We start from the raw sequence: 27044 nt of genomic DNA, 5'->3' as shown, positions 1-27044 counted from the left end.
TGATACTGTATGTGTAACACTTCGTAACTGACTGAATATATACAGTACCTTTTGTATTCTGATAACCCTCTCGATAAGATCTGTTAGGTTTACATGCATATTCTATGTATTAATAAATGTATCCTCGTGTATTAGTACCTGTGTGTGTGCGTTGTTTGAGTTATATCGCATGGTTGGATTCTAAGGCCATCAAAAGAATCATTTTGTGATATACGGCTACAATTAATAATTGTCCCCGTAAATGCCCAAACCCTACAGAACTGGTGCCTTCAGAGAGCACACTACAGGTGCGTACAATCTGAAGTCACTTATTTACTGCTTTATATAGCTACATAAGAAATTGTTTGAGAAGCCACAACAAAATAATTATCTAAAATCTAGGAATTATGTAATTGCTGTGTTATTATGTAAATGACACAGCATTTTAAACAAAACTGAGATTTTCTTTCAGTCTCACAAGCCACTTACTGTACAGTAATCACAAAAAAAGCTTTTTTTATTGCAAATATTGTGAAAAGCAGTATTATTCACAGCACTTATAAAAAATATAATAAGAATGTGAACATAATGTGTTTGTGCTGTCCTTAATGACAGTTTTAAACAAGAAGAGGAAAACAATATATTTTAAAATATTTCTATTTCTATTTAATTTGCTAACTGCACTGGATAAGGGAATGTCAGTGTTATTTTCTATGCCTTGCTAAAGTATTTACTGTAAAATCTCCACATTTTGTGCCATCTAAGCTTGTAATCATAACACTTTCAAATAGGGTATTATATTAAGAATCTACAAGTTATTTTCAAAATTTATAAAGCTAAAAACTAATAGTTATACACAAATAAGTTTGATTTTCAAAAGAAAAAGAATATTTTGAATTTCATAAGTATTCATTGACTGCTAATTTAAACCTTAATCTATTCAGGCACATTAGTTATTTTTGCTAAGTACAGATTAGTTTGAAAGCTCATATAATTTGTGCACCTGTCTCTGTGTGTCTTCAAAGTGATTTAGCTTTATTTCAGAGTAAATGAATCTATCTTTGTAAGTTAGATACAAAGATACCGGGGCTGAGCGGTGGCTCTGTGGCTAAGGATCTGATCCTGTTGCTGGAAAGTTGCCAATTTAAATCCCACGGCCGGCAGAAGAATCCTACTCCCTTGGGCTCCTGAGCAAGGCCCTTAACCCCAACTGCTCCAGGGGTGCTGTACAATGGCTGAACCTGTGCTCTGACCCCTAGCTTCTCTCCTTGTCTGTGTGTCTCATGGAGCGCAAGCTGGGGTATGCAAAAAGATAAATTCCTAATGTAAGAAATTGTATATGGCTAATAAAGTGATCTTATTTTATCTAGATATTGCATTTTCAGCCAAATCACATAATAATAAGTCACATGGCGAAAAAGGAGATGAGACAGGAATAAAGTGGAAGAGAAGTATATGAGAAGTATAAAAGAAAATGTAAAAAAACCTAATTATCTTTAGTAGAATTTCTGTGAAAACATCAGGCAAGCAGGATTAGGGATACTATCTTGAAGCCAACGGTAACTTTGACAACTTTGCAATGTGATATGGATGGGCAACAGATGGAAATCAGTGTTCATACACAAATTCTATTACCATCTGTTACCATTACCATTTCTCTGTCTCCAAAACCTGAACCCCTTCTTTGCTCCCCAATGTTAATTGTGCTATCTCCCAGAGCCCTCAAGATTCAATCACTTGTCACTCCAACCTTTGCCTGTTCCCATCTTGGACACACCAGTTTGTTTATAGTGCTCCCAGTAGCTGAAGAAATCTTTTCTTCAAGCACATCTTCACTCTCTCTGTTTGACTTAGAAATGCTTCTTTGTGATATTCCTGAATTCATTGTTTAATCTTCTCAGTGTATCTTTGTTAATATTCTATTGTAATTGCTGCTACTTCAGAACTTTGCGTCAGCATCTGTGGGTCCCATTCACTTCTTCTGGGAATTCCAACATTTTTGTCCTCAAATCCCGATTGTCATTCTCTCAGACGGGTGATTTAGGCCAATAAAGCAAAATGAATCAAATGTTACCTCTACTGTACGTTGTCCTAGAGTTTTACAAAATGATTTAAAAAAGACTACTTAAAGCAGACATACAGTAATATTATTACTGAGTTTATTCTGCACCTCAGTTTGCACATCCACTTGTTGTTTATATAAGTGTTGCAGATGCATAAAATCAATATTTTCAAGAAACACTATCCATCATCAAAAACTTATTCCAGCCATGTCAACATACAATAAGGAAAAGGTACTTGCAAATATAATTTTCTGTTTCCGTGCATGCAAATTGCCAATGGAAAAAGCTTTGGAGATTATCAAATAGATTTGCCAAATGTAACTTTGGATACTCTAAACAGCAGGCATTTCATCTAAATTGTACAAAACTTTAGAAACTGTCCCTTAACCTTACATTTTGGCACAGATGCATGCGAGATCATTAATTGTTATGAGTTGGATGCACAGCTGTGACTAAAGAGTGATTGGCCAGGAGAAGCTGTCTGCCTTGTGTTTACTGTTCTCTGAGTGTGACACTACTGGAGACATCAGCCTTGAACACATCGTGAATGCATATGAGGCAAAATCCAGTCATCTATCAGGTTTAACTACATTGCTGTGGTAAGACTGACATTCGTTTAACTTTTATTATTAGTAACTGAAATGTAGTTGCAGATCCTCCTTGATGGTAGCATAGCAAGGGAATCTGGACATTAACAACACAAAATAAGGGAGACTAAATGACCTTGATGTTACCAACCCCTGCCTTCCCTGTTGTCACTATTCTGCATATTTAACTCCCTATCAAGAGCTCCACTCCACTGAAAACTCCTCACCAGTTATCACTTATACCCACCCTCATCTGTTTGGAAGATGAGCTGCATGAAGAAACCTGTGCAGGAGAGATTTTTTGAAGTGGGAAAGCCATTGCCATGGGGCAGTCCTATGCCTTGTCATGCCTTTCACTTTTCAACCGTATAGTGTCCCATCACTACATTCGGCATTAAAACCCACACAGACCGCAGGGTGAGCACCCCCTGCTGGCCCCACTATTACCTCTGACAGCAGCAACCTTAGTTTTGCCCAGGAAGTCTCCCATCCAGGTGCTGACCAGGCTTACACCTGCGTAGCTGCAGTGGGATGCCAGATGTGAGCCACAGGGTGATATGGCTGCTAGCCCTTGTGAAATAGGGCAGGCATAACAAATATGGGTGTGATGGCATTTAGTCTCTCCACTATTTTAGCCACAAGCAGTTGTTTGTTCTATTATATTAAGTTTGTATTAGTTGTTTTTTGTTAATCTCATCTGAATTTTCCAGGCATATTAACTCCAAAACCAAGAATGAACTGTATTTAAAGTATGCCAAGATATATCATTCCAAACATTAGAGTGATTCCACTCATTATAGTTCATTTTCCCATTTGGATAGACCTTTAACTTCTACTTTTATTCCATCTCCCAGCAAATGACATTATTGACTTAACACATTCATAACAGTTCATAATGCATTTTTGCTAAAACTTGAATTTCATGAAGTATTTTATTAATTCCTGGATCTTTGTAATAAAACTTGTATCTTGCAAATAACTATAAAAAATATTAGAATCTGGAAGATTAAATATTTTAGATTAATTCTCATATGAGCCAACCCCTCTATCAGTAATCATCTGCTCATAACTTAAAAGTGTCGTCTAATATATCTAGCTTAAAGTCTTGGTCAGTTTTAATTTCTCTTAAATAACTTGAGAGAGTTTTATCTGCTTATTTTTGCAAACAGAAATCTGTGCTTGTAAATTACTCTGAATAAATATATTTTCCAGAGTTTTAAAGAATTATCTAATTTTGGTGAAATTCTCTCTGTTGAATTTCATTTAACTACTAAGTCCTTATTCATACATATCAAAGCATGTTGTATCTATATCGCTAAATAATAACTACAGTACTTAGATGTGGTTATACCGACCCACCCATTGCTTTAGACTGCTTAACAAACTTAAGCCTGACAATTTAACCCAGTGTTTAAAAATCGTATTTAGGTACAGTATATTTATTGGTAAAAACTGAAAAAGAAACATAAGTCTTGAAAGAACATTTATTTTTATAGTTTCACCTGTTCCTGTGAGGTAACAATGAGGTAACAATTTCCATCTAATTAATTCCTCTTTAAGTTTATTTTATTTTATTAAGTACAAATGTAAACTTGCAGCATTTTGATTGAGGGATTCTTTCCAATTTGATTTCAGGTTCTCTGTGAGTGTTCTAGACTTTTGAAGTAATTTTCTATTTTTAATTTCAATTTAAATGTATTCTTAATTTTCCTTTTTTTATTTTTACCCTGTGAGTCGTAGGGTTGTCCTCAACATGGAAATGCCACAGTTCTTCTTTTGCTGGGATAAGTGTTGGTACTCAAATTTGACTAATGTGCTGGAATCATATTTTACGACATTATCAGTGCTCAAAGCAAATAACAAATGTACGCTACTGCTTTGCCAAACAAGGAAAAATGCAAAACACCTACATCATAGGAAAACATGAAAAACGCAAGCCTGGAAGTATATTCATTTCATGGATAAAAAAACTGTTTGAGATTTGTTAACCATGAAACCAGATATTCATTCCCAGTCAGTCAGTAGTGAACAATGGAATTTTTAAGCAGTCTGATTACAAGGATCCACAAAAGCAACATGCAGTATGTAAAAAAATAGTGCCAAAGTTTGTTTTATTCTGTGAACGAGCTGGAACTGCATTTCTTTGCCACAATGAGACCCTTGATCCTTTTAATTGGGGAACTTTTTAGAAGAGATAGAATTCTGAGAGAATCAGACAATCCTGTCACAGAATGCTTTGACAGAAATTGGCACTGAAATTGATTACTGAGAGGGTCACGTGAACAGTGTTACAATGTCAATTACCAACTTTTTGGTAATTGGTCCTCAGATGCATAGAGACGTAAACCAATTCAATGTATTGTTACAGCTTTAGGTGACTGAGAAGTGTCTCTTAAATTGTAAATAAAGTTTGCGACACTTGGAAGAGTAAACACTTCTTGCTTCTTACTGAGGTCTGGAGGGTTCCTTCAGCAGAAACCATTGTAAAGTTTACCTTGGAAAAACCTAGGTAAGTTGCGGATTAATGATTGTCAATGGGCAATACAGAAACACACAATATAAGATCACATTAAGAACACAGAAGGTCAACAAAGGAAGGAGTAGAACAAGTAGCAGGAAAGGAGGAGAGGAGAGACAAGAGTCCGGAGGAGTTGGAACTTAAGCGTGCACCATGCAAGAGCCCCTTCTTCACGATCATCTAAACAAAACCTGATTAGTGTGAAGAATTTGAAGCTTGTTAGAGAGAGCTTGCTATTCTGTGTTTTTAGGGAACTTGGGTTTCCCGGGTAAAGGTACCTCAGCTACAAATGCCTTTCCTGCTTTGGGAACATTTTTCAATAGGCTTTTTAATAGGCATTTTTGAATTTTTTAATAGGCTCCCATTTATTTTGTGGCATCCGGGGTACAGATAGAGATTTAACTACAGGTTGTATCACATTTATTTAGAAGGCAAAACTCAAAAGACTGGGTTGTCACAGTGCCGGTTAGTGGTACATGGGTTCCCTGACAAGGTTTCTTCTATTTCAGACAAGTGGTGTCTACAGGGACAGAAACAATCATAAAAGGATATGACAAAAAATGATATTTGTCTCCTACAGTACATCTCAGTGAATGTGTGGTCGATCTCACCAATGATATTGTACAATATATTCCCAAGTTTCCCATTTTGTCATGCAAAAACTTCAAAACTTTCAATTTGTTTCTTCAGGCCAGTTGTGTCCCTCATGTGTCCCTTGTCTACATTGCAATGTCTTTTTTCCGATATTTTCATTTTTTTTCTTTGTGCTTTAAATACTTGTGATTTTCCCAGGCTCTGTTGGTGCACTCCTGAAATTGCTATCAGCCTTGAATAACTGGAATTTTGCTCAAATTCAAATAACATTATTCTTACAATAACAGGTCCTCAAAGTATCCTTTTATGAGCGTTTCTATCCCTGTTGACATTCTGGAAGGGTTGTGTTCAACAATATTTTTGTCAGTACTATACTGACACTAATCTGAAAGTTGAAATGAAAGGTAATCATTCTCATGCAATAATGCAGAGTATTTGTAATGCGAGCAAGTCTTTGATGTAGTTTTTATAGTAATACTCTGTTCTTTTCTCATTTTCTCCTTGGTCATGTCTCTGAAAGTTTGTATCACTGCTGTTGTTACGTTCCACATCCCTACTCTAGAGGGCACTGTTACCCTTTTCTGTTATTGATTGGGTGCTTTTATTTCCTGGTGTCTCTAATTTGTATGTTGGTTTAAAAGTCTAGTGTCTCCGCAGTTCTTAGTTCAGGCCTGGAGCTAGCCTGAGGGCATAGGTCTTCTATCCTATCCAATAAGGGTGTACAGAACTTTCAAATCCACTGTTCATGAGGACCGGGTACATTTTGATTATGTGAAGTCTAGTAATTTTCACATTATAATTTACAGATGATGAGTACAAGCAAAGGGTGGACATTTTTAAAAGCTACCTTAGTGTACAAGATGAAAAAATATACCTTCGTTGGATTTGAAGCAAGCAGCCAAAGGGAGTGCAAAAATGCAAATGACCTGGCCTTCCCTCAGGCTCATTCATCACCAAGAAGACAGCTATAATATCTGCCAGTAAAAAAGTCTGTTCAGAACAGTATTCTTTATTATCATCTGCCCGACTTCAAAAATAAAAAACCTACATAAATGAAAATCTCATAAAACTAAAATCATGAACTCCATATCCTGAACTAGATATATTTACATCAGGTAGTACTCATTCAAGTCATCTGAAGTCAGGAATGCAAAATGATTTAATAGATTCCTGTAGATTAATCAATTATAAGTAGTAACCATTTTCCCAGGCATTCCATAAAGATCAAAGTTACGTTTTAATGGAGGAAGATTTTAAGCTTTTTCTGTCAGCTGAACACCTATATTATATGGATCTAGAACCTATGGCATGTGTGATATTATTGGCATGAATTTTTAACAGAACGTGTGATAAATGTCTAATAATGAAGAAATTAAGTTACAAAATATTAAACTATGCCTGAATGTTCTGTAATTCTCTTTAACATGCTACCCAAAGGAAGGTCTTTGGTGTAGAAAAAAAAACAATTCACTAATTTAGTGCATTATGTTTAGCAGCTCTAGAATATTGTTTTCACCGGAAAGCTCACAACATTTTCACAACAAATTATAACATTTTATGAGAGATAAATGTAGATGTGGTCCACATAGATACAGTGCTGTGTGTGCTCTATGTAGTGAGAGAGTTGTTTGATGCACATCAAGTGTCCCAATGACATTTTCAGGCAAAACATAACAAACACATCAAGGATGAGGTGGACAAGGCTGAGGCTCTAGTAAGTAAAAATCAAGCCACAGAAGCAAGTTACAAAATCACAGAATGAATTCAAGAAGAGCTTTGCTGCCTAAACCCACGTATGACACAACTACAGGGAAAGATATAGCTAAGATGTTTATTCATTATTTTGTGGAAAGAGGAATTTACATCAAGAGGATATTTTCTGTGATGACTGACGGTGTCCCTGCTATGGTCAGAAAACAGAAAGGATTCGCAAATACCAAAGTGGATCACATTGACCATCTCACCTTAAATTTTCATTGTATTATTCATCAGGGATCTCCTAGTGCCAAGATTTAGAATTATGAACTTAATAATGTGATGACTCCGGTGAAGTCAAAGAATAGTGAAATTCTTTGTTGTTCGAATTGCCTTAATGTACAGGCTGTTTAAGACTTTCTTTCAGGAGATGCATACAGTGCATACAAGGATATTGAACTTCATAGCAATGTTTGTTGGCTAAGTCAAGGGAAGGATTTGGCATGTTTTATGTACTGCCCTAATGCAATCAAGATCTTCTCACAGAAAAGGGTAAAAAGTACTCCAAACTGCACAGTGAAAAATGGATTATCATAATCACCATGCAAATTAATCAACTCGTACTGAATATCCATATGACAGAGTCAACATAGGACATAGACTTGCAATATTATTGAGATGAATGATGTTTTTACAATATCTTGCACATGTGGGACAAATGTTAAGCCTGGATCAAATATCATTCTTCAATTGCCATTGAAATTCAAGAACAGTGACATCAACAGTTGGGGTAACTGTGTCAGCTTTAGTTGATGGGGCGTGCCGGGAAGAATGACCTCTTTTGCTATTTTCTGTGAAGGCTGTTTCATGCTCATTCTCCTCACTTCAGTTCAAAACTGTGAGTCTGTTTTAATTAAGTTTTAATACTCTTTACTGTATGTGGTTATGGTTATTATATTTCTTCTATGGTTACTGATATCAAATGTGTAGCCAGCATTTATATTAATGGTTTAAATGTAAGGGAATTTCCTTTTTGTAAAAGACTTTGTAAGCACTTTTTAGTGTTGAAAATAAATCTTGAAGATTTTAATTTTGCATTGCTCCCCAAAAGGATGTTTTTTTGCTTTTTGGAACCCCTAGTCTATAAGCTTACATGGTCCTAAACCCTTACTATTCTTGCATAAAGTCTTTCCATTCCTCCTTGCAAGTTTCTATTAATGAACCTCAACAGCATTCTGTAACACAACTTTTTTTTTGTCCACATTAAGTAACAAAGTAGTTTCCAACTTACTGCTAATTTGAACTTGTTTTTTATGTTAGGTGTAAAGGGATAGAGAATTTAATTCTTCGAATGATCTGGTGTTTCTGTTGGGTCAAGGCCTATTATTTCACTTAGAATAAAGTGTTATTAAATATTAATAACTAAATCTTTGTGTGCCTTAACAAAGAGGCCTGGTTCCTCTCTCTGAATGCAGAGGAATGTGGCTAAAGAGGGCCCTATGATAAGAGACATTGTCAAATTGTATCTATGCTGCACATTTAATGATACATAGCACAGATTGGCTCCAGCCAGGCTCCAGGCTGTTTTCTTCAAAAAATACTACCAAGGGCCAGTTGTTTGCTTGTGCGTGGAGTGGGTGACTTGAGGGTGAGACTTACCAGAAAAAACCCTTAATGAGGAGAAAGTAAAATGTTTTATCCCGCAAGATTTATGAGTGGTATTTTATGTGTGATGTTCTCCAGTGGTTTTCTTGGTAAAACTATGGTAAAGTGACCAGTTTGACTTGGCTAAAACTGTTTTGCTTCTATTTTATGTGATAAAAAAGATGTGGAGTGATGTTGGTGTCCTGCCGTACACATCAAAAGAATCTGGATATTATTGCAAGAGGTCCTTCACCTACAGTATGTTGAGGGTGGTGCTATTTGTTTATATTGGGTATACAGTATGTGGAGCATTTAACGAGAGTATTTTTTGCTATCTCTTTTTAGGATAGCAAAACAAATCCTGAATTGTGAGGTCACTAACTGTGACATGCACATGTACCCTCATTACACAAGGTATTGAGATAATTATCTGATCTACTTGTTTAAATAATTAATCTGTTTTTTCAGAGGACATGACCACTGTTGGGTACATGAATGATTATAGCTAGGTCATAGCACTTATTCCGAACATTTAATTCAAACATGTTAACAAGCTTGAGTATAGAGACTCTTACATTCCCTAACCCAGATACCGGAATACAGTGTAGAGTAAAACCTGCTTAAAAAAAGACAAGAATTATATATTCCTCATTTTCTGATGTTTTATCATTTCCTCTCAGTCTGCTCCACTTACGTATTGTATGCTCAAGTAGAAAACAAAGACTTGGTATACAGCAAAGATTTATTAAAGAAAAAGAAATACAGTAACATTTACTGAAAGATGCAAGAAAGTACCCCCATCATCCAACCAATATTAATTCAGTGTAATAAGTAAAATTTCATGAGAATCCTTCTTTTTAGTCCCTTTATACAACAATGGACCAGCTCCTGTTTAAGGTACCACGGCACAGATGTAAGGATATTGATTGTTGCAAGAGATGTCATTCCAGTTCGCCTGACCTAAAAGACAAAAGAGAGAGACTAGAGATGAGTATTTATCAATATCTTCACAAGCCTTAAAAATTCTGCCAAAAGCCTTGTCTCTGAAGGCAGAGATCTTCCTCAGTGGTGCCACAAAGTGATTTGAAAATGCTCAAGGGATCAAGGTGATCTTTGGTGACCTACGGTATTTTAATCCCCTTCTCCTTTGGTATAGAGGGCCCATAATGATATCAATTATGCAGCTAAATCTTGCAGCAGTTCATCTAGCCATTCCAAATGGTGAATTATTGTAAATGATCACAGAGTTATTGTAGAAAATTTGGACAGATGCTATGTCAGCTTTACTGTTAAGGGGTGTTTTTTCGAGATTTCTATTATTTAGTTTTTCCTTCTGGTCTCAAAATGTATAAGTTGATGTGATTTTGATCCCTGCGTTGCTGTTGGGATTTGGCTTTATGAATCACTTGAATGAATTGGCCACTGGATATTCAAAGACAACACAAAGTATATACAACTCCAGAATACACATTGTGATCATAAGCCTCGTGGAAAACGAGAAAAGATTCTTTTTAATCACTTGTAGGATTTGCAAACAGGTTCTGGCTATGTGACTGCCAATGAAACACTTATGTTTGGGAACTCCTCTCACATTCATGTGTCAAAGGTGTTTGGTTACCCCATTTGTTCGTGGTGCATATCAGTCTTCTGCAACTCCATGTTGTGTTCCTGACATTGCACAAGATCCTATTTATGCTAGTGACTTCCTGTTGCAATCTCCAATCAACTTGTGTAATTAATCTGATTAATAATGCAAGTAATCAGAGGTCTTAGGTCAGAGGAGATATGTACAGGTATGCTGTGGATGGATTATGTCCAGCAATGCAGACAAAATGTTTATTTAACTACTAAAAGGCTGATGATCAGCCTCTTTGGAATTGCCTCAGGATTGTGAAGATTATATTACACTTCAGGATAATTTGACACGTATCTAATGTGAGATATTAAAATATTTGATCATGTTTGTTTTTACATACATGTCACTTTGATTGTCACTGCATCGTTAAACACAGTCTTGAACTTATCTGATCTGTGAATATCTCTGATTCACCCTTTTTATTTTTCATATTCCATGTCTACACTTTACTTTTCTAACATGCCTTCATTTAATAAAACTGAAACCAATAAAACTGTGCGTCTTGAAAGAATATTAGAAGGAGATTATTCTTATTACCCCAGTATGTGTGTACACAGTTTTCAACTCCAGAGCTGTTGGGCTCAGTGGGATTCCACTTGGTGTAGTCCCATTTGGATCCATCACTCCAGAGCCATGTGCCCTCCTGCACCACCACACCAACGAAGATATAAATGAGGAAAATTGAATGAAATAAAGAATTGAGTCAGCTTCAAACATTTTCCATGCAGGTATAACATACACATTTTATAATTTAAGCTTGATATACAGCTGACAAAGCATTTTCAGTTCTTACCAAGCAAATATTTACTGATGATACAGATGATCAAAGGAGTGTTGCTAATAATGACTACACTAAATGACTATGAAATCATTAACACATCAATATTAGAACCTCAATACATAGCCGTGAATGGCTGTTTTCCTAGTGATGTTATTAAGTGAACTTCCATGGGGATGGATCATAGGATAAAATGGGCCTCAAGGCAGAATAAATACAGTACACACTAGGAACAAGAAGAGTGGATTAACAAAAAGAAGGAAGAGGATGGAGGAATCATCCTCATCTTCAGAGGATATAAATGAGGAAAAATGAATGAAATAAAGAATTTAGTTAAGAGTCAGCTTCAAACATTTTCCTTGCAGGTATAACATACACATTTTATAATTTAGAGGAAGCTTCAGAGGAAGCTGTGGAAATGTTCCATGAAAGTTTTCCTCTTTCATAAGGCCTGAAGCCAAATTGTGTCCAAGATATCTGAACATGGAAAGAGAACCGTACTCTTAATAAAGTTTGCAAACTTATTTATTTGTGGAATTTCCTATGGAATCCAGAGTATAAAGGTGCCTGTCCTTGGTTATCAATGCTAATTCTTTAGAATTTGAACATTGGATGTCTAAAAAGACTTGTAAATGTGTTACTTGTAATTCGTTGGTTGTAATAAAAGTTAGTGCTGTCTAAGTTTGCCTCATGGTCACTGTTATCCAGCTGTGCCATAGAATGAAGAAATTACATTAAGTGCCTTGGAGTAATATTTCCTGACTATAAAGCATGAAAGTGTTCGTGAACTTGAGAATTTAAGTTGGTATGAGAACCCGATTATTATAATGGTTTCCTTATTTTAGAATTTTAACCCCCAAACACCTTACAATATTTAAAGCACATGGTGTACCACCACGATCCATTATGGAACAGCAGACATAAAAGTTATCTTAACAATCAAGTTTGAACATATGACTATGGTAGGTAGCTTTAAATACAGTAACATGCAGCATTCATAATGTAAAGACCTTTTTTGAGGCATAAGCTTTTGGTATTTTTGATACTCTTGAAGGTCTGAAAAGGATTTATTGGAATAAGGGACAGAAGATTTCATTAATGAAGATGGGCAGTAGCCTTAGCTGAAGATGTGAAGAGCTAGAGTCAAGCAGAGGAGCTGCTGAAGGGAAGCTGATACTGTATTTCTAGCTTTAAACACACTTACAGATGCAGCCATTCAAAATGGGTGAGGTATTTCGCGGCATACCGCGACACGCCCACCGGGGTTTCACGCGGTATCACGTGTGTCACGTGGCTAACTATCCGGCGTCGCCTTGTAAAACCGCCAGGGGGAGCTTAACCTCTCATGTACAGCATTCGAGCCTTTAATTTTGAACTGTGTATTACAGCATGTTAATCATCAGTCATTCAAATGTTGGTATATTTTATGAAAGCAAGATTGCTCAGTTGGACAAAAGTACACAACCTACCTTTATCAGAAATATTTATGCATCAAAGCCTTTACTGAAGATATTACTAATAGTATTAATAATGGATGACTTTGGACAAGCTGTATACTCAAAGTATAATTTCTTTAGCACATTTGTACAAGCACTTGGAATCTGGACAAGCCATACTTTGTCAGGCATTTTGTTTGACTTCACCAGGCATAAAAACGTCCTTGCTTTTAACAGGGCGTTTCATAATTTCTAACTACGAAAATGATTTAAAATGCGACACCTATCATGAAAAGAAAAAAATACACACCAGTATTCCATTTCTCCCTAAACATTGTAAGCTTCGAAGTCTTTAACGTGATACCGGAGTCAACAAGCATACTTTTAGAATTTGATTAAAAGGGAATATAATATGGAATCGCGTATCTCAAGAATTTAATAACGGTATGATTATATCCGTGTACTGCGGCAGGGCTGTGTAGGGCTGTTTCGCCTGCCTGCCTGCTTATGCGAGCTGTCTTGTAGCCTACTGGTCTAGGTGCGTGACTACCAACTGGCAGGTTGTGTGTTCGAATCCAGCTGGTGCTGGACCTTTCAGTTTTATTTATTTATTTTTTAATCGCGTAACATAAACATATTATGTATGCAAACTGTACTGTATACAATATGTATATGTATATTTAATGTCTTAACTGTGCCCGTTTAAGTATTGAATATTCATATCTAATTTTACCACTGAAGGGAAATCTTAACATAAACATACAGTATATGCCTTGTCTCGGTACTTTAAAGAAAAAAATACACACCAGTATTCCATTTCTCCCTAAACATTGTAAGCTTCGAATGAAACCACTAAATAAAGACATAAATATAGAAATCTTAAGATTTGTTTTATTTAATGTTGGTAGCAGGATGAACTGTCAGAGTGTATATTTTGTCGCAAAGTTGCTACAAGATGTTAACAGTGAAAAAGGTATTTAGAAATGAGTTATTTCAAGATGAAAAAGAAAACATACACGAAACATGGTTTCATTACGACCAGAATCGGTCTTGAGATATTTTTAACTTGATTTACAGTATTTGAGAGGTATGTCTTAACACCGATACTACAGTGCTTAAGTACTGCTCACGTATATGTTTCTAGGTTTATATTGTAACGCTTACGGCCGACAAGCACTGTGTGTAAGAGCCGGCGTCCCAGAGCGGGTGACGTCACCGCCCTTCCCTGTGATAGCAGGACCACAGCTACTGGGCTGTGAAAAGATCTCTCTTTAGCTCACGGGGCTAGGTCGCTGCAGAGAGACGCGGAAGTCCCGGGTTCGAGCCTCCAGTCGGGATGGGGCCGACCAGATGCGGCAAGGGCGCCTGCCTGAGCCCCCGTTGCGTTACAATATTATGCATTTCATACGGTCAAATTACTTTTGAGCAACTAATAAGAAGCGCGAAACGGTATGCGTTTTAGTTTCGTTTTGTGCTGGAACCCGTGGATTGATTAGAGATATCAAGTACATACAAGTCATTTTTTAAATGTTGTAGTTCGTCTTGAAAAAATGTTACGAGTACATCATCTATCAACAATTACACAGGTTCTGTTTCCATATTGCGGATTTTGGTTAGGTACAGTATTATCAAATCCAGTGGCGCTGTGTGTTACTTTACTGAGTCCCAATCTGTGATTGAAACCTGTAAAACCGGTTTAATTCGTCACAGCCAGCACTCTTCAGGTCTTCTGCTCAGAATGAAACGCTAAAATGTTTGTGTATATTCTAATGGTAGTGGGGGCAGGGTGTGTGGGAACAGGTTTGTTCTTCACACCTGAAACATTTTCTCTGAAAGGATTTTCTTCGCAGTTTAACCGATCTTGTTACAGCATGTTACAGTTTACTATTATTAACCATATTAATTTTAAGTGCTTAATGTAAAATCTTGTAAAAATATATTTTCATTGTTCAAATATACATTAATATACATTAAGTCTGACTATCATATAATAAGTTAAATACAAAACTAAAGAAAAAATAGGGTTAAATATAATTCAAAATATTTTGCTAACAATGTTAACTGTTTATGAATAATAAAATGTATTAACTAAGGAGTAGGATGGCACAGATGTTAGTATGTTTTTTGTTTTGTTTCTTTTTCATAAATACAACAGTAGTACCTGATGTCTCAGTGGCTATCAAAATTAAATTATGCATGCAAACCTGTGAACTAGAAAGATAACTAAGATTTTAATACTAATTAAATGGCCGCGGGCACTTTCCACCCCCTCTACATTCTCAGAGTAGAACAGACTAACCTTCTAATGAAAGACGGTCCACCCCCCACGGACAGGAAAAGTGCCCAATATGGTCAGTAACAGTAAACAGTAACATGGTAAGAAGGAGCACGTACAAACGTTTTCGAAATAACCACATGTAAGACTCTGATGCTTAAAATGTTTAGGGAGAAAGTGGAATACTGGTGTGTATTTTTTCTTTAAACTACCAATACCAGCCATATACAGTCTGTAACGTAGGAATTTCTATATGTCTTTATTTAGTGTTTACATTAGTGACAAAGGCTAAACTTTTAGCTTCAGTAACGTGTACATATCTCCCCTTTTTATAAAACGACTTGGTTGAAAACTGTTCCAGAGCCACTGTTGTTTCATCAGTGAAAAGTACATCATGAAATGCCTCTCCCTGTTCAATCCACTGGAAAAAAGAAAAGGAGCATAAAGCTTCTGATGGTCATAAACGATATTCATTTAGGAGCAGCATCAGAGGTATGTTTTTAACTGCACTGCATTGGAGAGAATACCATAGTGTGTTTTTTTTTTTACTCCCTGGCGGAAACTGGCTTCCAGAAGAATCAGTATGGCTCAGAGATTAAATAAAACTTCACAGACATTAACGAAGAGCATAACGCGTGTACTGTATACACTGCAAGTACAACCCAACTCTCTGCAGGAGTGCTGGCTGTGACGAATTGAACCGGTTTCACGGGTATTTTCAAAGTAGGAGGCGAGATTTCCAGCGAAAGAAACCCCCCCCCCCCCCCCAAAAAAAACCCAGTAAATACAGTACTTACTAGTTAAAGGCTAGGCTCCCGACTACGGCGAAAGGAACCCTTCTTTCATTAGAAGACAATGAACATATTTTAGCCATGAATGAATTAATAGCAAACATGGTTTACATAAAAGACATTTTTCCAAGAAAGTTTAGCCTTTGTCACTAATGAAACCACTAAATAAAGACATAAATATAAAAATCTTAAGATTTTCAAAATACATGACTTTGCTAAAATTTATTTGAAAATAAAAACAATTACAACCGCCAGGGGAGAGAGAGAACAGGGGAGGGATGTTGGTTTTGCATACATGACTTTGCTAAAATTTATTTGAAAATAAAAACAATTACAACCGCCAGGGGAGAGAGAGAACAGGGGAGGGATGTTGGTTTTGCATAAGGGGCTATGGAAATTAGGTATGTTTGGGAATGTGTAGTTACATGTTCTGGCTGTTTGTGAATTATCGTTGTTGAGTATGGAGTGTTGAGGTATTGATTTTGTGTAATGCTTTATGTTGAAAATTGAGGTGGATTTTGTTTATGATAAACAGGATAAACTGGGATGGGAGGAAGGTTTGGTTTTGCATAAGGGGCGGGATTATGATAATTGGAGGACTTTGCGAGTGTAAAATGGTTTGATTATTTGATTTTGTATTGTGGTTGTTATCTATGTTTTTGGTTGGTATTATGTTTATATGGTTGTTTTTGTTGGTTGGTTGTTATTATGGTTATTAATAATACGATCTATAGTTGAAATCTGAGCCTAAATAAAAAGAAAAAGCAAGTGATTAGGTTTATGAGCAATCTAATTACTTATTCGTTTAAAAAGCTATATAAAATAAAGTTTATTATTAATTTGCTGGACAGAGCGGTGAACATTATTATGCATAAGACAAAGATAACGATCCTGATCAGTTTAGAAATCTGTGTACGCTGTAAGGTTTTTACTTCTTAAACTTTTAAAATACACGTTTTGAATAGAAAGAAATCCTCTTCCTGGTATAGCAAACCAGCACGTCTTTTTTCTCCAATCAGAGGGGTGTCAGATGGTGTCAGCCAATCACCATTCTGCGTTGGGTAGCAACGGGTGACTGTTCTCAGGCGGAAGATGTAAACAGCTTAATGTTCGTGTTAAATAATTTTTTTAAATTAAAATTCATTCTATACAGCAATCGCATATTTGGGTACCGTTTCATAAAACTTTCATGCTTAAAATGTTTAGGGAGAAATGGAAGACTGGTGTGTATTTTTTCTTTAAACTACCAAGACCAGCCATACACAGTACAGTTTACATACATACAGTAATGTTTATGTTCCTAAATTAATATCGTTTATGACCTTCAGATGCGTTATGCTCCTCTTCTTTTTATGCTCAGCTACTAAAATTTCCCTTTAGTGGTAAAATCCATATAAATATTCAAAACTAAGCGGATTAAAATGTGCACAGTAAAGACATTAAATGATTAAATCTTTGCACTACCAACCAATGCACCACGAGTGCCCCTGTCGGTCATTTTGGCCAGCCAATCACTTGCCCTGCGGTACCCTCCGGTGCCCCGCGGTGGCTTCTGGGTAGGTTACCGTACCGCGGGTTTTTACCGCGCATTTTGAATGGCTGCATCTGTATGAGGCAAATGTTGAGAGTGAAGACATCTGAGTGTGGTCCATGGAGACAAGAGGCCGCGAAAAAATTCCTCCAAAGGCAGATATAGTGAATTTGAGCCATGAGTGGAGAAAGTTTTCCATGGGAGGGAAAGAGGGTGACACTGCACTGTCTTGCTCACCAGCTGGGTGGCTAGGACTGATAAAGAGCAGACTGTTCTGTTTCCCATACAGGACAAGCAAATATCATCAGTGAAGTTGGTTTCTGTCTTTGAGTTACAAAGAATGAACAGGGAAAGATAACAAGATTAGGCAAGACATTGCTGGGCAAGGTGGGTGGGATCATGGCCATGGGCACAGTTGCAGTGGAGCTCCATGAAGACACAGGAAGAGAAAGAAAAGGAGCACCAGGTGAGAGGATCTGCTCAGATAACCATTCAGCACCAGATTCTAATTAAGTATTTGAAGCTTGTTAAGAGAGCTTGCCATTCTATGGATTTAGGAAACTCTGATTTCCTTTATAAAGCAACCCTAGTTTTAAAACGGTCTCTCCTGGTTATAAGATACATTTTTTAGAATAGGGAGAAACGGTCCCACTAAGATTTGATCATCCAGATTCATGGGAAGAGAAACTTAACAGTAGGTCGTTCTCAGTTTTATTTACAAGGCAGATATACTGTATCTCATTAGTCTTTTAGGTATTATACCATGTTAGATTTTGAATACCTGGTAGTAATTTAGGATTTTTCTGGTTGGTCAGGATGTATGGCTCTGAGACACCTTATTTGTAAATAGAGTAATTTGTATGTTTTATGTTGTATTTTACTTAGTGTATGTTTTTTTATTATTAATAAATATTTGTTTAGCCCAGTATACCTGATTAAAAACTCTTGCACCAAGAGCTGTGCCAGAGAACAAAGATCTCAGGTGCCTCTAACTATAACAACCACTCAGATATATTCTTGGCATATATTTTATAATTACAATTTGTTTTAGTTATTGATTTTTCCTATCTATTTTGTACAACTCTCCATTTTCTTAAGCCCTTATTTGTAAAAATCTACCATGAACATGAAGGACATTTGGAGCTGAATGATACACTGTACTGTGGTTCCTGTTTGTATTCTGGGTCTGCAGTGACTAATACTATACCTTCACACAGTCACTACCTCCCAGCCAAGTTGGATTTGCTCCCCTGGACTTGATGAGTTGCAGCAGAAAATTGTGTTCAGCTTCACTGTGGACTGAGGCCAAGTTTCCTCCATATCTGATACAGTCCACCTGGAAAGAAAGAGGTAGATATCAGCATGTGTGCACTGTTCTATGTCTGTTCACCACTCTCAAAGTGTTAGATGCCACATCTCAGGCAGTATTTGGACAGGTTGTTTTGCTGGAATGTTGTCATGTCAGGATGAGGCCACAAAACAAGCACTAATTGTGGTCTATTGAGTTGAGTGAATGTGTATTGTACTTAAGAATAAGCCTTAATTAATTGTCGGCACCACAGTTATTAGTTATTACTGCAAAGTGCCAGTGCCTCAAAAGCATTGCTCTATTAGCAAATAAGTCGTATTAGTTAATTTCTGTGTTTTTATTTGATAAATGTTCTACTTGCTTGACATTCAATAGAGTAAATCACCTGGTGATTTAGACACTCTGTAACAATGAATATTTAATTCATTACAAGAAAACAAATGTGCAAAGAAAAGGTTGATCATCAACTAAAATTACACTCTATTAATACAGGGTTTACTAAGTTATTTATTACACTATCACAACTGAGTTTTGATCACACGTAAAAGAGGTGTGAACAGATATCTAGATCAGTTTAATCAGAAAGTGTGCTGTCCCCCACACTACATACCTCAGCATCAGCCCATATTTTGGCTTGTGCAAAATGTTGGAAGCAGCGGTCTTGGAAGCTCACCCAGCCTGAGGGACATCTCTGGCACACTTTTCCAAAGACTGTGGAAGAGAAACAGGGTCAAGCAATGGAATGGTTCTGAAATGGATTCAGAAACGTGTAGCTTGAAAGGTTATGATTTTACTACTACCCAGCCACAAAGAAGAGAATGAAGGATAAATCAGGACTGAAATATGAAATATGAATCTGACAAGTGGTTGTGAAGACCAATTGAAAGAGGAAGGAGATAAAATGAGGTTTAAAATAGATGGTATTCTGAGAGTTGAATTCCAACGACAGTGTGAAAGTTTGAAAACTGTATAGAAATTTGATGATCATTCAGAGATGGAAAAGATGTCAATCTAGCTTATGGAGTTTCTCTGTGGTACAAGGCTAGGTAAAGGATGTAAGGAGATACAGGTAGGTTAGTGTAGTCACATTGTCTGTGATTTACAGTATAGGAGTATATATAATTGGTACTAAGTCAGTTTTAGTGGGAGTGGTATTTAGCTAAAATATCAGGTTGATATACGTGGAGATCAGTAAGCCAGACTATGTTTCAGGCTGAAAATTTCTGATTTCTCCAGTATACGTACAGTATGTATACATGTGGTATACAAGGAAAAGAAAAGAAAGATCAGAATAGTATTTTGACATAGAGAGATACAGTACTGTAACTTTAATATAAGATCTTACAAACTGCCTGTGCCAATGAATTACTCTTTCATGAACTGAAACTGTTTTAGGTGAAACATACAAGGTACTGAACACTGATGGAATTAATAAACAAGAATTATATTTGCAAATCTATTAAATAAAAAATTGAGTTTCTTTTTAAATCCTCTAGTTTGTGATTGGTTTTACCTAAAAGTGTTTTTGTAAGGACAAAACGGTGACACCTTTTTAGAAACAATTTAGGGGGCAGGCTCACCTGTGGAGAATTATTGATGAATCCAGTCCTGTTCAACTTACAAGATTTATGTCCACTTCTGGTTGCATTTAATAGGTGAGTGCTGAGGATCTACAGCATGAACAGTACAGATGCACAGTAATGGACTCTAAGGATGTGTCTTAAAAAGATGTACAGTATGTGTTTCTCCTTCTCCTTTTAATTGTTATTAATATTCAAAAGTAGAAGCCAACTCCTACTTATGTCCTACTAATATTTTAATAATTGGAAAGATAAGGAAATCATTTTTTACAAGATAAGTTGTATTAGAATTTTCACCAAACCTGCTGTGATTAATTTCTTATATGTGATTTGGGATATTTTAGCAGAATTTTGTTTTTGCAGAATTTTGAATAATGTCCCACATACCCGGGACCAAGCCACCCGAGTTTCAGTTCAAAGAGACATATACAGTACAAAAAAAGGTTTTATGGAAATACTGGTCCTCCTACCTGAATCCACACTGAGTGTGAAGACAATGCAGAGCAGTACTGTTGTAGGAAGACGGATCATGGTGACTCTCCTGCACGCAATACAGATACAGGAGAAATATTGATTCTTGAGTGCCAAATCCTTGTATAAGGAGACCCTCGTTTCAATTTATTTCTGTACATCATTTCAAGCTAAAGTTCTTAAGAATTGTTAATCATTTGCAGGGCAAAATATTCATGCCATATCTTTACTTTATCAAATTGTAGAACTAAGAATTCACTCATTGTCTCACTAGTACAATATTGTTGAATATGTCTAAACTCCTGTTAATTTCTCTACCTACAACTGTAAGAATGATGCATGAATCCTTATTTGTGTACTGTAGCTCTTCGGTAGTAAATGGACATACAGAATTAATATTGCCACATTTTTTATAAATTAATATACTATTTACGAAACCTATCGACTGGGTAGAGCAGTCAAACAGCAGGTATTTCTCTCTTACCTGTAGGAAGTGATTCTGTAGTATGTTCTCTCTGTTCTCTCTGTGTATTGATGGTTGGTACCCAGACTCTGCTGCACAGCTCTTATATCAAGATCAAGGAGGATATGTTCTGTTGACAGGCCACACACAAAAAATAAACATCCTTATTGGTATGTCCTTGCAATGTGAATTGCTAAGTCCTAGTAATGTGATTGCCTTAACAAAATATTTAATGTTCTTTCATTAGTCCTACAAATTTACATACGATATGTGGGGGATTCTCCCTTCATTCAAATATTGAAATTACTTTCTTCTAACTGCCGCATATCACTGTCATATACAGTAACTGCGCATAACCTGGGTGGGTGCTGAAACTCAGAGGTTGGTTAAAATGATAACATTATTTGAGAATGAAATTGTTATAAAATTTAAGAAAACTGTAGCGGCGAGGCTTATTAATAAGAAAGAATTAAGTGTTTTGAGCTTTCCCAAATGGTCCCATCTCTGTTTATCTCTGTGGTGCAGCCACAGAGAAACTATTCATGCAGGCTGATTTAAGGTTTCCTTTGATAAGGGACAGCTCCCAAAGGGGGATGCACTTAGCTAAGCCTGGCTATCATGATCAATGGTCATCCATTGGCGCCTATCTGTCTAGGGAGTGCCAGATGGACATCTGGACTGCATTCCTAAGTGTCAGGAGTAAGTGACTCATATCTCACCTTGATCAACCAATCAGGGACTGGTAGGGCCGAGTAACCCACGCGGGACTCTGATGCCCATGGAACTTTCAGCCAATCAACGAGCTGAAGTTCCTCCAGGTAAAAACAGGCAACACAGAGAGCCTGAGAGATTCTGGAGAATTCTGTGGACTTTTCTAAAGGGAATTCAAAGGAGAATTTCAGGGCAGGACGGCCCAGGAGCAGAAGGCTCCCAAGGGCAGGACATTCTCGCAGCGCGCCTCCTGACCATCCTGAGACTCAGCCCGGACAACCACGGAACGGCCAGTGTGTCCCAGTGCCAGAACTTTCCTTTGTTCTAAGAGTCTAGAGCAGAGGTTACCAGAGAGTAACCAGAGGATCCACCCGAGGTTAGCACCAGCAGCAGGCCTCGTGAACAGGTCAGAACTGTGGACAACTGAATCTCTATTCAGAACTAGCTCTTCATCAGGAATGAACCGCTCCTCTTCCTGACCTGCTGGGACCCACAGTCATCTTTTCTCCTGTGCGCAAACTTTGCTAGTTAAAGCCAACACTAACTAGCCGGTCAGTGAACATCAGCAGCGCACCGTCGCAAGCTGCACAGCACAGCCTGGCACGGAGCCAGAGAGCCCGCAGGAGATCTGAGTCCCCAGAGATTGGATGAGTATTCAACTTCAATGCATTACTGCTTGAGAATTCAATTGTTATCCCAACCAGTTGATATCAATTTAATTCCTAAGAGTTATGTACTTGTTTTGAGTATCTAAGGTAGAAGTTATAACCAAGTTAATTTATGAAACAGTCTAAATGAATGATATACTGAACGTATGTCCTCTTGATATATGTAACACTTTGTAACTGACTGAATATATACCTTTTGTATTCTGATAACCCTCTCGATAAGATCTGTTAGGTTTATATGCATATTCTATGTATTAATAAATGTATCCTCGTGTATTAGTACCTGTGTGTGTGCGTTGTATGAGTTATATCGTATGGTTGGATTCTAAATCTATCAAAAGAATCAATTTTGTGATTTACTGCTACAATTAATAATTGTCCCAGTAAATGCCCAAACCCTACAGAACTGGTGCCTTCAGAGAGCACACTACAAAACCATGACCACCACTACTCCCTTCCTGCCCCTTGCTGCACACCCCAGTCGAGTGCTCTTTGGCCGCTACGCCAGGCGAGTGTGCTACAACAGTGGTTCTCAATCTTTTTGGACCAAGTACCACTCCTGATCAAACCAAAGCATCCAAGTACCACCTAAAAGTCATCTTCTCATAGGAACCCCAGAAATTCTCAATGACCAACATGAGAGCACTTGCGTGCACACGCTCGCATACACTTATAATAAATATTATAATAATAAACTTAATTTGATATAGCACATATAAAGGTGGCTTCTCAATGCACTTTACAGAATGACAACAGGAACAACAACAATTAAAAATAAACAATAAAAAAGCACCATTTCAGTGAGAGGGGTGAGCCTGTTTAGCCAGGCAATGCAGATGTGCATTTATTGGTCGAGCCTTGATACAATTCACAACAGAGTTTAACAGATTTTAAATCATCAGGCATTTTATTCATGGCAAAGGCCCTGTGGTGGATGCTGCAGTGCGTCCACTTCTTATCTGGAGCAACCTCTCTAATTCGTGCAACTACACTGCTGGGTCAGCTTGTCATCGCTCTAGCACCGTCTGTACAAACTCTGATGCATTTTATCCAGTCGATTCCATTCTCTTCAATAAATTCATTCAGAAGCTGAAATATGTGTACTCCTGGGGTTCTTGTCGGTAGCAGCTTACAGAACAGAAAGTCCTCATGGGACATACCCTCAAACTCAAACGAGCAAATTGGCAATATCAAAGGCATCTAATTGCAGTGAAAAACATCTGTCCATCTTAACGCACTCTTCAGCGTACTTTTGACATCATCTGCCATATTAATAATTCTATGAATTACTGTGTCTTTTGAACTTAAGGGGGCGACAGGTCGAGCTGTTTAGCAGCTGTTTCTCCACACATAATACGTGTCAGCTCGTTTGCCAACGGTTTACCTGCTTACCTGCTTTAGCAATCCGCAAGCGTGCGTTTTTCCCCGTTTCCGTTTCAGGACTCCGTCTCAGAAGTTAAAATTAGATTTTATTTAATGTGCATTGGAGCGAAACACAGAGACGCTTGGTGTATTGTTCTCAAATTTACCTAGAACAGTCCTTAAATATTTTTCTGTTACCTATCACACTTTCCTGTGCTCACAAGATAGCCAGTGTTCCAAAACCATGCACATGGTTCCAAAACCGGATTCCGGTTCCGGTCGAGAGGGAACGCTGGCGCATTTGGCTGCCGCTCCTCTCACCAGTTTTTCATTTCTATCTACTTATTTATGTTTTTTTTTTCTCCCTTTTTCTCCTCGATTACACTGATTTCTAATTTATCTATTTTCATCCGCTTCACGTTACAAATTCACAAATGCAACTTCCACTGCATTGTGAACTTACTCAACTGAAGACCTTCACCTCTTGCTACCGCCTTCTCTGGATTTCCTTCCCGTCTCGTTTCATCAATCATGTCTCTGAGGTACACTGCACTGCAACTTCTTCAACTAAAACAAAGCTACTTCCTGGTCAAAGACACATTCGATTACTGCCGTTTTACTGGGATTTTACGACCGACTCGCTACATCCATCGCAGCACAGGACGCCGTTCTCTACATTCGTCTGCCTGCGGAGTCTCTATCCCTGCCTTTCGCCGCACGTCTGTAAGTCCATCACGTACCGGCGCCGATCTAAAAAATCTCCTCTCACTACCGCACCTGGACCGCACTCCGCTTCCCCCCGCATCCCCGAGACTGGCCAGATCAGCGCTACTCAACACCCGCTCCGTTAACAGCAAGGCTCTTCTTTTATGTGACATTATCAAAGAAAAACAACTGGACCTTCTGTGCTTAACCGAAACATGGCACAAACAAAACGATGGACTCCTGTTCAACCAACTAGTTCCTCCTGGATATGGTTTCTTTGACCTTCCGCGTCTTTCAGGCAGAGGCGGGGGCATCATTGTTATTTACAACCTTTTTTACAGTCTAAGTCCTATAGCTATACCTCCTCCCTCTTCATTTGAGTGTCTTGTTTTAAATGTTTCTATCCCCCAATCTACTATTATTGCCACAGTTTACAGACCACCCAAACCCAGTGGAGTCTTCTTAGGTGAGTTTGCTGATTTTCTCTCATTCTTATCCCTTACATTTAAAAGGATCCTTATTCTAGGGGACTTTAATATACACATTGATTCAACTTCCTCCAGTCTGGCTAAAGACTTCCTTTCTCTTTTGGGATGCTTTGACCTTGCTCAGTTTGTTTGTACCCCTACACATAACAAAGGACACACCTTAGATCTAATTATTGCAAATGACTCCTTTGTCTCCCACTGCTCCCCCCTTGATCTAGGCCTCTCTGACCACTTAGCCATTCTCTTCAATCTGGAATTACCTGTTTCTAACACTTCCCCCTCACGCTCTGTAAATTTCCGCAACTGGCGATCAATTGATCACCCAAGGTTTGCAAATTCTGTTCTGTCCTCCTTATCCTGTTTCTCTTCCTCTGACCCTCTAGAGGACAAAATACAGTTACTTGACAATGCTCTTTTATCTACCCTCGACACCTTTGCTCCTTTAAAAACTCGAACCATCTCCTTCTCTCGCCCTGCCCCCTGGTACAATGACCATCTGCGTTTCATGAAGGCAGCCTCTCGCAAACTTGAGCGTAGGTGGCGTCTTTCCGGCCTAAATGTACATTATCAGGCCTGGAGAGATTACTTATCTGATTATAAGGTTACTATAGAGTCTGCTAGATCCACCTACTTCTCTCACATCATTGAAAATCACCAAAACAATCCCAGACATCTTTTCTCCACCATCAACAGACTGCTCAAGCCAAACTGCCCCACCACATTACCTGCCTCATCACAACTTTGCAACACATTCTTAGATTTCTTTAGTTCTAAGATTGACAACATCCGGCATCACATTCTCTCCACTACGGATATAATTTCCACACCTCCTCCCTCCTCATCCAACTTCTCTGGTTCCCGTCTCTCCAGCTTCTCTCTTCTTGACTCAGCATCCCTAAACAAACTAGTTACGCGCATGAAACCCACCACATCTATTTTAGATCCCATTCCCACCACTTTATTCCAGTCTTGTTTCTCTTCTCTCTGTCCCATTGTCCTCAATATAATACATGAATCCTTGAGCACCGGCATTGTACCAACGGTCCTCAAAACTGCTGCTATTACCCCAGTGCCAAAGAAGCCTAACATGGCTCTCGACAATCTTAACAACTTTCGCCCCATCTCCAACTTACCCTTTCTCTCTAAAATTCTAGAACGTGCTGTCACACTTCAGTTACATAACCACCTCATGACAAACAACCTTTTCGAACCCCTCCAATCTGGCTTCCGTCAACTTCACAGCACAGAAACCGCCCTAGTCAAAGTCACCAACGATCTCCTAATAGCTTCTGATTCTGGTTCTCTTTCCATACTCATCCTTCTTGATCTCAGTGCTGCCTTTGACACTGTTGACCATAACATCTTGCTTTCTCGTCTCGAGACTGTGTTTGGAGTCTCTGACACTGCCCTCAAATGGTTTAAGTCTTACCTCACTGATCGCTGTCACTTTGTCTCTCTCAATGGGTACAGGTCTGAAATTGGTCTTGTCAAGTCTGGTGTCCCTCAGGGCTCAATACTGGGCCCCTTGCTCTTCAGCATTTACATGTTCCCACTTGGTCAGCTTTTAAGATCACATGGCCTCAGCTTTCATTTTTACGCTGACGATACTCAAATATACATCCATACCAAACCCGACACTGATGTGGCTGTCTCTATTCTATCTAATTGCATCTCTGACATAAAAATTTGGATGACTCAAAACTTCCTTCATCTTAACTGTGACAAGACTGAAGTCATGCTTATTGGTACCCCCCATCAAC

The 27044-nt window shown here is 37.9% G+C and overlaps 1 protein-coding gene across 1 annotated transcript; it reads right to left on the bottom strand.

Moving 5' to 3' along the window:
• Positions 1 to 9804: 9804 nt before the first annotated feature.
• LOC148657222 (lactose-binding lectin l-2-like) lies at positions 9805 to 21527 on the bottom strand. The gene is made up of 6 exons (XM_088643181.1): positions 21372 to 21527; positions 20887 to 20957; positions 19447 to 19547; positions 18735 to 18863; positions 11254 to 11359; positions 9805 to 10040 (listed from the first exon to the last, which is right to left on the bottom strand). The coding sequence occupies exons 2-6, from the start codon at positions 20945 to 20947 to the stop codon at positions 9973 to 9975; spliced, it is 465 nt and encodes a 154-aa protein (XP_088499307.1). The 5' UTR covers positions 20948 to 20957; positions 21372 to 21527; the 3' UTR covers positions 9805 to 9972.
• Between the last annotated feature and the right edge of the window lie 5517 nt (positions 21528 to 27044).

This window comes from Lepisosteus platostomus, chromosome 8, assembly GCF_059453375.1.
Source record: "Lepisosteus platostomus isolate fLepPlt1 chromosome 8, fLepPlt1.hap1, whole genome shotgun sequence".
In the NCBI taxonomy this organism is placed as follows: Eukaryota; Metazoa; Chordata; class Actinopteri; order Semionotiformes; family Lepisosteidae; genus Lepisosteus; species Lepisosteus platostomus.
The sequence above is the reverse complement of the archived record's forward strand: the minus strand, read 5'-3'. Positions and strand labels throughout refer to the sequence as shown.